General features: G+C 39.3%; 1 protein-coding gene across 2 annotated transcripts in view; it reads right to left on the minus strand.

The window, feature by feature from the left end:
- Window positions 1-6,521: 6,521 nt before the first annotated feature.
- LOC122651990 (peptidyl-prolyl cis-trans isomerase CYP71) overlaps window positions 6,522-12,001 on the minus strand; it is a 46,471-nt gene continuing 40,991 nt past the window's right edge. For both annotated transcript variants that reach the window (XM_043845601.1, XM_043845602.1), the window contains 2 exons: window positions 8,170-8,323; window positions 6,522-6,734 (listed from right to left, as the gene is read on the minus strand). In XM_043845601.1, coding sequence (XP_043701536.1) covers window positions 6,651-6,734; window positions 8,170-8,323 — 238 coding nt within the window. In that variant the 3' untranslated portion in view covers window positions 6,522-6,650. The remainder of the gene's footprint in view (window positions 6,735-8,169; window positions 8,324-12,001) is intronic.

Below are 12,001 nucleotides of genomic sequence, written 5' to 3' on the forward strand. Positions count from 1 at the left end.
GTGTCTTAAAGTTAAGGACATTTGTGGGAACCCTATTAATGAGATAGGTAGTGGTAAGAACGACATCACCCCAATAGGTTTTTCCCGAGAATTCCAGTTGTGAACATTAGAGCATGGGTCACATCCAGAAGATGATGGTTCTTCCTTTCAAGGATGTCGTATTGCTCTGGGGTTCACACACAGGAAGTTTGGGAGAATATGCCATGGGAGGAGAGGTAGTCTTGAAAAACATGGTCCACATACTCCGTACCATTATCACTATGAAGCACTCTAATAGAAGCATTAAAATTGAGTACAAAACATGGTATTTAAAGATTGAAAACATGAAAAAGCATTAGATTTGTGGTGAAGTAGATAAACCCAGGTTAAACGTGTGCAGTTATCAATAAAAGTCATGAACCAATGACAACTATTACGATCAATGGTCCTAGAGGGACCCCATATATCAGAATGAATAATTGAAAAGGGAACATTGCTATTATTGTCACTAATAGGGTAAGAATTTTGAGTGTGCTTAGCAAATTCACACATAACAATTTAATTGTTTCAAACCACAAATCTGAACTAACTTAGGAAGCATAGAACGTGCCAGCATCCTATAGAAGTCTAATTGTTGCCAGAGTGTAGTGAGGGCAATGTAATAGGCAGTGAGAGACATCTTCTTCTGAGAGGTATTACGAACCTATCGACAATCTCATATATCTGTGCATAGTTGCCTGCATGTGAATAAGTTTGACGGACTGCATCCCATAGATCTCTGGTGAAGTTGAAAAGAACAAAGCTGGGACTAACAGAGGGATCCAAATCTGGGACTATAGAGGTGCATTCAATCGTCAAAAAGAGGATTTGACTGAGTATCGAAGAGCAAAAGAATTTAGGCCAAAATGCAAACGAAAGTAGATCGATTTTTTTCATTCCCGAGGAAGTGCATATCTTACCTGGATCTTCTTCCATAATGGTACAGAACAATAGTATTATTGGAGTAGATACATTAGAATTAATCAAAAAAGACATTACCAAAGCATCATTGGAAGACCATGTAGCAGTTGTAGTTGGATCTTTAGGCTTTGGAGTATCCCCAGTAATTAGTCTAGCATAATTATGTTCGCGAAGGGTAAGAAGATAGGCACGGGACCATGTAAGATAATTCTGGCCATTCAATTTCATGGGGCCAGGTTGGAGTGCATTCGAATGCCCCATTGAGGTACCAGAACATCCAAGAGGAGGCAAAGAGGTGGTACCTGTAGAGGCCATTTGTGTTATCGCCACCCATGGGAACAACCAAGGAGAAGAATCATGCAAAGCAGTGGAGCGGAAGCACCAAGAGAGGGCACAATGACCTTGCGAGTCATAGCGGTAGCACTGGCAGGGAGATGAAGCCGACAGGAGAGGGGCACAACAACCGACATGTTGCATAATAGCACCAGCAAAAAGGAGCCGGTGGAGGGAGGCATGGCACGACGACTGGGTCGAGGCAGCAACCCGGCCAAGAGAGAGGGGTCATGGGAGAGGCACGAAGACTGAGTGTCACGGAGGCACCGACAAAAAGGGTCGACGAGGTGGAGCAGTGACATGGGTCGTGGCTAAGGGCAGCAATCGACGACCAGGGTGGTGAAGGCGCGGTGATCAAGGTGCAAGAGATCGAGGAAATAATGGTGGTGCATGGTACGAGAATAGACTACCATGCTAGACGAAGAGGCTACGGCCTCCAACGAGGAGGCGGAGGCGGTGGTGGAGAAGGACAACGAGGAAGATTTCCTAGGGTTTTGGGCTTTGATACCAAGTTTAGAATCAGAGTTAGGAGAATAACTTGACTTGTCACTAATCACAAAGGTCCTCTTTATTTATAAGAGAATTACAACCTAAGGGCAAATTAGTCAACAAGGAAAAAATCATAAAATACTTAAAACGCTAATGTAAAGAAAAAATATTCCAATCCCACAGTTCTCAACAAGAACTCTTCCAATGACGGATCCATTGCCCTTGATGTGATAGGAAACAATTGAGACGCACTACATGACCCAATTAATCCATTTCCCCTCAAACCCCATCTTAATTAGTAGTGGCTTTAGAAAAGACCAAGATTTGCAAAGATCGAGCTTCACAACCATAAAACCAGATTTAGCCTTAGAAAAACCCATTTGATGGAGGATTTCATAAGCAACAAAAATGTTGCCGGAATTGCTCTTGAGGGTATAAAAACGCTTTGATATGGGCTAATCAAAGAGTTAAGGATTGGTTTAAGGTGGCTGATGAGACACTTCGCGATCTTATAAAAGATTGAACAAAGGCTAATAGGTTGAAATCAGGGTGTTTCCGTTTAGGGATCAAGACAATGGTTGTGCGATCTAGATTCAAAAAACCATTGCACAACAACTACAACGTCTTTCCCTACAATGTGCCAATGGGCCTGGTAGAACTTAGTAGGAAAGCCATCTAATGCAGGGGCTTTATAGGTACCTATTTGGAGGATTACCATTTTGATTTTCTCTTTAGAGAAAGAAAGACAGCGCTATATTTTGGCCATTAGAGACATGAGGTACTACACTCGTTGGTTTTGGATATCATATATCCATACCTTGCGTTTATCATATTCTCTATCTGTTTTATGTATTGTGCTTTTTTTTGTTTGGCATTGGGCGCACATGAATGAATAGCCTTCCTTTCTACCAAAAAAAGAAAAGAGACATGAGGTACTACACAGTTTAAAAATATTTCAATGCCCCCTGGGCTAGACATTGTGTGTGAATCAGACAAAAAACAACAATATGTTGCAAACGCTCAACATCATCACTTATCCAAGCTCCATTACAGTCACGATGCCTAGATATATGATTGTATTGCCTTCTACAGGTCGTGATTGTATGAAAGAACAAAGTATTCCTATCATCAGCCTAGAGCCATTGACCCTAGAATGCTGAGCCCAATATTTCTCTTCTTGAATTAAGAGTTCTTCTAAGCGTTAGCGACACTGATTTTCCTCTACTTGCAAGATGGGACCGGTGGCAGAATTGAGTGCATGAAAGCTCAGGACTTACCTTAGCAATCTTAATATTACTATTTCGAAACTGGTCTTTACTCCAAAGCTTGAGCCTAAACTAGCATTCGAAAAGATTCCTAGCTAAAAGGAAAAATGGTGAGCCTAGACAATGAGAGTTCCATAAACTAGAAATCACATTGGAAGGTCCGGATGTCCTTCCCATTTAGCTTCAAAAGAAAAGGACTTACCTTTTTTCTTTAGAAGTAAAAGATGAACCACAATTGGGGTGTGGTCCGATCCTACCATGGGCTATCGATGGACATCCACACAGGAAGAGCTTCCCCATTACAAAACACCATGTCTATGACTGAAAACCAAATCCGAGCCTGTCCATTTGCTAGACCAAGAGAAAGAGCGAGCTGAAAATACATCTCAATCATACCACAATCATTGATAGCATTTTGGAATTGAGTGTATGGTTTGTGATTACCCAAAAAAAAAAATTTTTAAAAAGTCTTTTTCTTTCCTTCAAAGATTTTGACTAAGTTAGAGTTCTAAACTCGTTCCCTTTTTCAAGTTTTAGAGTTCTAAACTCGTTCCCTTTTTCTTTTCTTTTTTTTTGGGGGGGGGGGGGTGGGGGGGGTGGCGGCGTTGGGGGCGGGGAGGGTTTAAGAATTTCTGAACCCGTTCACAACTCAAACCAAGCTAACATTAGAGGTAAGGGTAAGAGAAAGCTAGCCGGTCATATAACTCCTACACCAGAACAAGGGCCAATGAGAATGCGCATAGAAGAAATGGTTTGGATGAGATTTTTAATTTCACTTAGGGTTGAGCGGTCTTTTCGTGCGCTCCTATGCCTGGGCGTAGGAACCACACTACTGGTTAATGATCTTTTTCCCTAGAGGTAATTAAACCTAAGAGAAAAGTCTATGGGGAAGTATACGACCCACACCCAGATACAGAGGGAGGCAAAATGACTGCCCCACTTCCATGAAAAGCGAAAATCCCAACCCCATGATACCAACGTACGCACTCATTGATCCCCACATGCATAGGGGCCAAGCTCCTGCACAGAAAACGCTACCCCCTCCCCCCCCTCATTTTATTCTAAGTACAGACAAGACCAAGAAGCACCCTTCTTTTCCAACCCAATGAAATCTGTCCCCAGAAATGTCGGCAACCCGAGAGAGACAGATAGCCACGAGACCACCATTTCCAAAGTGTGCCAAAGGAGCTTGCACCCTAACCACCTTACTAGCATCACACTATTAGTCATGAAACCATCGTTTCCAAAGTGTGCCAAAGGAGCTTGCTTGCACCCTAACCACCTTACTTAATATGGGGGAGAAAGTATTTGACAATCTCCAAGAATGTAGTAGTTGCCACTTGCCACTTGCCACTTGCCACTTGCCACTAGCCATGTTCTTTCCAACTAGTCCGATCACATGGGCCCCTCTGTGTGAATCTTGTAGATTAAGATGGGCCAAGATGTTTGGGTTCTTCAATGATCATTACTAAACTGTCTAGGCTAACTACTTAATCATAAATTAGTATTTCAGAAAAGATACTTTAGCGATTCTCATTTTAAATTAGGGTTTAGAAATTTGGCTGCTTGTTGGAAGGGCTTACTTCTTTTTGAAGTTCATATAAAGAATAGGATTAAGCAAGACTAGATATAAAAATTACTGGTGTACTATTTGTGTTTGGTGATTAATTTTTAACCTGTATTTAATAAGGAAGTTGAGTTCTTTGCCTTTGCTGTAATTCCTCTGTTTGCTTGCTTTTACAATCTTATACTGCCACTCCTATTGCAGTATGAATTATTATTAGTTTTTACTTTTTACCATAATTCTGTCAGCTTGAGAAAAAAAACAAAGAAAAAAGTAAATAAAATCTGAATAATTTGAACAAATTATCTGTTGAACTGGATTTCATGAATTTTCTTTCAAGAGGACTAGTGAAGCTACCTAAATGTGCTGCAGTTTTATAGAATTATTTTCTGATTCATAATTCTATTTCTGAAACAAGATTTTCCCCTAGATTCTGATACATAATCAGCTGGATCAAATTATTTGTTTTAGCCTCACTATTTAATAAGCTGTTTTTAACTGTCAGCATCAGAGCTGGATTGATCAGCTCAAGAAACCTTGGTGAAAACTCACCTCAATATCACCCTACGAATCCTTCCCATAGACCATGAGTCAATCTCAAAACCCTTTTATCAATTCTGTAGAAGCCCTAGCAAATAACTCTCTTCAATCCCAAACATCTACCTTCGTTCCAGAACAACGGATAACTCTCTTCAATCCCCTAATCCAAATAGTGGGCCTATTCCTGCTGGGTCAGAGAGCCTTGGAGTTATCCTCTGCATCAGTTACCCAGACCATGAATTGAAGTGGAAATAATGGCGTAGAAAGATTATATGGCCAAGCAAGGTAACTGAAGCCTTGATTATATCTTCCTGGCCATCAAAATATCAGAGCCACATTTTCCAGTGAGTATATTGTGCACTGATTATCTGTTGACCAAAACAGCAGTATAACCTGCAGATGACCATGAATGGTATAATGTAGCACAACTAGCAATTCTCAATTCTGAAATGGTTGCTTCAAATACACAAGTGTTGTGTTATTGTGTTACCATAGTTGTCACATTGTCACGGCGATCCAAGTCGGTGGAGGAGTGTCATGTCGATATATCGACATGTCGCCTGTCATGACGATCATATTGACCATGTTTTATTTTTAATTTTCTCTATTTTTAATGCCATTTAGTATGCTATAATATATAGCCTATAACATAAAAAATTAACACAAAAATGTACTACTAATCTACTATGGTTTAATTCATGAAAGTGTAATATCCATTAGTATATATGAAATCATGGATTATCAAATAATTGATAACAATAGTCTTGCTGATAATAAAGTTGAAAAAACATGAGAGTTGAGATATGATTCATATGACAGTGACTACAAAAGTAACAAAACAAAAAAACAATTACAAGAACGTAATTTATATTAAGTGAATAAAACTAATAAACGACCCATCTAAATTAAAAAAAATAAATTTGCTTATGTGAATATGTGATTGTGTATTAGTCAATAGTGTACTAGTGTTTGATGTTTGATGTTTTTTTACTTTTTTTTATGTCAAGGAAAAAGCATTAAAATAAAAAATGGTTAAAAAAGTTATTGTTAAAAAATTAAGTTTTATAATTTAAAACAACCATGTTGTCGCCTGATATGGCCATATGTCGTGGTATGACATCCATGATGGTGCCATGGCGATGACATGGAGGCCATATCGGTCGATATTTTTACGTCATCCATATCGGGGGTCGATATGCCCACTTCTCCAGAGATATGACGCCATGGCGCCGCCATGGCGTCGATATGACGTCGCCATGACAACTATGACGGCGCCACATGGGTGTTACAAGAAAGAAAAGAGAACGAACTTTTTTTTCCTCCAATATTGCTAATTTTTCAGAAATCAAAACAGTTGGAGAGCCACTGAACTAACAACCATTGAAGGATATAAACAATAATCTGGAAAATAGTATGAGGAAGAATATATATGAAAACAGAAGTACCATTGCAGAACAAACAATGACTGCCAAGAGCATCAACACTACGAACGGTAAGAAATTCCATTCAAAGAACGGATTTCAAGATTTAGGAACAGTCACGTTCAGGATTTTAATATCTTGATATGGCTTATCAGCCTTGTCTGTCTTCACCTTCTCTATAGCCTGTCAAAGAAAACCAGAAGTTAGTAATCAATCTCTCCCTCTATAAAATACACACAAGCAAAGATACTAGTCTATAAATAAACAGAAAACATTAAATGAAAGGGAGGTTTCAACTTGAGTGCATATCAACAGCATGAGGATTTCCCAAATTATTTTAAAAGGTGGTGATACATACACGGGAACACTTGATTTGTAAAAATATGGGGGTTCATTTCCCAAATAGATTGCTAACAGAGTCGGGCCAATACACAGAAGGCACTGAGAAGTGTGAGCTTTACTGTTACTCACAAATCACAATTGGTTATGGCACCGTGGTGGTGGCATAACAAGGTTTTTGTTTTATAAAGAAAAATTCAATGAAACCTTCCTACCTAGAATTTGGATACAAAACTCGACCACACCATAGTTCTAATCTCAGATCGGATCTGTCAAAATAGTTCGGATCAGACTGGCATCGATCGAGACCGATCCCAAATAATGATTGATCCCGCCCGGTATTTGTGGATCGATTAACTCGGTCGGATTGTCTGAATCTTGAGATTAGATTAGTCGGTATCGGTCATTACGATTCTAAAATGATTCGTAATCTTGAGAGACGGGATTGGCCTGGATCGGATCAGTATCGACCATGATTTTCTGATTTACTTTTTACTATTATCATATTTTTTTAATATTTTCTGACCAATACAGTAATATAGGCAGATATGAGAACGATTCAGTAAAGTCAGCTGACACAGTCCACAATTCCACATTAAGCACAGCTATGCTAAATTTTGCAACATGCTTGCTGTGGACAAATCACCATGTCCACTTCCAGAAGAATCAAAAAACAAAGTTGACTTTGGAACCTTCTCACAAGATCCTTATAGTATGAGGCGCTTCCAATAAAAAATGGTATTGCATGATATATGATTCACCAGGTGATTTCTCCAACTTCAACAAATAACAGGAGTCTTTTTCAAAAAGAAAAACCAGTAAGAAGACTTTGCCCTGTGCTGATGCACTTTGGGGTTGCCACCTGGAAGATTCCTGAGTCACTTAGAATTCTTTGCAAGGGTAAGGATCCATGTAGCAGAGCCCATTTAGCTGAGATTCTCCTGACTTGCTGGCTATGCCTCTTTCCTCTTACTTTTGTCTTTCACTTTTCTTTTGTTTTTTCATTGTTCATTTGTCACTTTCCAATATTCACTTCACATCTCATTTCCCATCTCTGCATTCCCCTATTTCGTTTAGACCTCAGTTTTACGTACTTTGTTTGATTGGATCAATGTAGCCGACCCTATTAAGTTGGGATAAGGCTGAGTTTGTTGTTGTATAATTGCCACTAGCATGTCTGTGCATGCACAAATTGCATGCATATGTGATCCTTCATAGAACACTCGACATGGCAACATGTACAAGAAAGGGGCAACATGTATATGAAAACCACAATTACCTGTACGACATCCATTCCCTTCACCACTCTACCGAACACTGTGTGCTTATTATCTAGCCATGGCGTCGCTACAGTTGTAAGAAAGAACTGAGATCCATTAGTGTTTGGCCCAGCATTTGCCATTGACAAAGTAAAAGGTCTGTCATGCCGTAAGCTGCAGAGAGAGAGACAACAGGTACACATATTAAACATGTCCCACTGAACCACAAGATTTAGACAATTACAGCAGCATAGAGAATGACTGAAAGACAAGGAAATACAATTCCATTCTGCAGTACATGGTAATCATCTGAAAGATCACATATAATAACAAGTAACACAATGTTTTTATGCATATGAAGTCCTTTCCGATTTAACATTAGCAAGTTCCTCCCCAAGAAAGGATATGAACTGGAGCCCATTTATTAGGCTCTCTGATTAAGAGAGAAGAAACAGAAAAACTGCAGAAAATTAGGTGAGAAGCCAATGAAAAAGGCTGAAACTCTATAAGAGAAGACTCATTATGCTGTTTTATTTCCAATTTTTCCAGTAGGTGTGAGACTCGGCCTTCACCAAAGCAATAAAGGTGGTGAAATATGACAACTAAGCCAACAAACCATATCACCTCATCAGAAAAGTTGCTCAAAGAGACAAAAAAGCACAATCAAAGTCCTTAACAAGCCTAGTTTAAGTATGAAATACGAAGAAAAACTAGGCAAGCCACACAAGAACCACATCATCGAAAGCTTTCTACGGATGAACGCCTACCATGTTTGAAACTGTGGTTGTCAGAAACAAGCTCTGAAATTGCCCACTATGGTTATCTGAAACAAGCTCTGAAATTACCAGCAGTTACAAGCACTGGGACATGAGAGTACCTACCGATGCAGGGTAACAATCTCTATGAGACAAGCCTAATAGCCACTGATACTCTGACCAAGGAAGACTGCAGGAACCATCCTGAGAAGCACAATGCACAACAGTTTTATCCTATTCCCCTCCCCCCCTCCCCCTAAAGTCCTTTCAATTGGATCCCCTTTCTCTCCTTACCTTTTCTTCCACAGTTCTGTCCAAGCAAAGACTATTTTAGTGCAGTTACAAGGGTAGCAAACCATGTGACTCTGATGAGTAATTATGTCTGTAACAGGGCAGAGCCCTAGAACACCAGAACCAAGAGGATGAAGAGAAGAGATTGAGAAAGACAATGGAGAAGAGGGACAGGGACTGATTAGAGACTGATGATCGAATAATGCAGTCCCCAGTCCCATGACTTATTTATATATATGTCAATGTTACAATCAATGATTCCCATTACAACTAGGAATCATAGAAACAGAAAATAAAAACATAATGTAACTACGACTCAAACTAGGAATCTAATCCAATTACATTAAAACACCAAAATAGGTGTCTCGATTAGAATAAGAATATTCTAATCGAGATACTCATCGCTCGATGTAATTCAGCAATCCCCCTCAAGCTGGAGGGTGCAAATCATCAAGACCCAGCTTGGAACAATTTGTTCGAAAGGCAGGTCCAAACAGCGGCTTGGTAAATATATCACCAAGTTGATTAGCAGTGGAAACGAACGGAGTAAAAACTAGCTTTCTTCATAACAGCATCATGAACAAAATGACAATCAACTTCTATGTGCTTAGTCCTCTCATGAAATACTGGATTGCTAGCAATATAAATAGCAGCCTGATTATCACAAAACATTTTCATAGGTTGAGTGATAGGAAATCTCAACTCCTGAAACAATGACCTAATCCACATTAACTCAGCTGTAGTATGTGTCATTGCCCAACATTTAGCTTCAGCACTAGATCTCGTAACAATAGTTTGTTACTTGCTTTTCTAGGTGACCAAGTTACCAAGTTACCACCCACGAAGGTACAATAACCAGTAGTAGAATGTCTATCATCATCAGCACCAGTCCAATCAATATCAGAAAACCCTACCAAGTTGACATTTCAATTAGGTCGATAAATGAGACCCTTGCCAGGTGCACCTTTTAGGTACCGTAACACACGACAAACAACATCCCAGTGGATCTTCTTTGGTGTTTGCATAAACTGATTAATAACTCCATAGCAAAAGATACATCTGAACGAGTGACAGTAAGATAAATGAGTTTCCCAACCAATCTTATATATCGATGAACATCTGAAAAATCCTCACTCTTAATGGACCCAAGCTTTTGATGGGGATCCATGGGAGTATCAACTAGTTTGGAAGCAAGCATTCCAGTGTCAGTCAGAAGATCAAGGACATATTTCCTTTGAGATAAGTTAACACCTTTCTTGCTTTGCAACACTTTAATACCAAGGATATACTTGAGAACACCCCAGTCTCTCATCTGAAAATGCTGATGAAGATATGATTCAACTTGAGCAATACCAGAAACATCATTACCAGAGATAATAGTATCATCCACATAAACTACCATCACCACCACCTTGGAATTCTGAAGACGAACAAAAACAGAATGATCAAAATAACACTATGAGAATCCAACATAAGTGACAATGGAGTTGAACTTATAAAACCATGCTCTTGAAGATTGTTTCAACCCATAAATTGCCTTACGAAGCTTGCAAACCTTGGTAGAATTTTCATCCTGAGCAACATACTTTGGAGGTTGCTCCATATAAAGCTCCTCTTGAAGATCACTATAAAGAAAAACAATTTTTATATCTATCTGACATAAGGGTCAGTCAAAATTAATAGCCAAAGAAATAAGAATACGAATTGAATTCAGGCGAGCAACAAGCGAGAAAGTCTCGAAGTAATCAACACCATAGATCTGAGTATAGCCTTTAGCAACCAATCGGGCCTTAGGCCGCTCAACAGAACCATCAGGATTATATTTGATAATGCAAACCCATTGACACTTGACAAAATCCCTTTCTAGGAGGTAAAGAAACCAGAGTCCAAGTATGTCGAGATAACAAAGCATCTATTTTTGTGTCCATTGCTGCCTTCCAGCCAGGTTGAGGTAACGCCTCACGGTAAGTCTGAGGAACAAAGTTAGTATATAAAGCAGAAAATAGTGGGATAGAAGATGAGAAATTGAGACATTGTTCAATGGGATAAATATTGAAGGATTGGTGGGATTTTTAAGTACATGTGCAAGTACCTTAACAAACAGCGATTGATAAGTCGACGGAGACCTCAACATCAGAATCAGATGGAAGGGCTGGAGGAACAACGTCTGTGGTAGTGGATGGCAGCTCCGGAGCATGGAGATAAAACAGTGGATCAAGTATAGTGAGAGCTGGCTCAGCAGTACTTGGGGATGGTAAGATAGGTGGTCTACGTCAGTGACAATGATAGACTTGAGTAGGCGGAGCTAATGGGATGGGTATGGTCATAGGTAAAGGTGGACCTAGAAAGTCTTCATTGGTCACAATAGATAGCATATGAGGAGTAAAATAAGGAGCATTTTAAAAAATTGTGACTCATAAACTGTTTATTTGAAACCGGATCTAAACATTTGTATCGTTTCTGGATCTTAGAGTAACCAAGAAAAATACATTTAATAGAACGAGGAGATAATTTATCAACCACAGGGTCAAGAATGTGAATGAAACATACATAGCTAAAAACACGTGGTGAGGAAGCAAACAAAGAACTATCAGGATAAGTAATAGAAAAAGGGATTTTATAGTTTGAAACAGATGATGGCATATGATTAATAGGGTAACAAGCAATGAGGACAACATCACACCAAAACCATTTGGGAACATTCATGTGGACAATAATGGACCAGGCCACTTCCAGTAAGTGCTTATTTTTGCGTTCGGCCACTCCATTTTGTTGTGGAGTATACAAGCAAAACTAGTTTGGTGAA

This window comes from Telopea speciosissima, chromosome 2 (genome assembly GCF_018873765.1).
Source record: "Telopea speciosissima isolate NSW1024214 ecotype Mountain lineage chromosome 2, Tspe_v1, whole genome shotgun sequence".
In the NCBI taxonomy this organism is placed as follows: domain Eukaryota; kingdom Viridiplantae; phylum Streptophyta; class Magnoliopsida; order Proteales; family Proteaceae; genus Telopea; species Telopea speciosissima.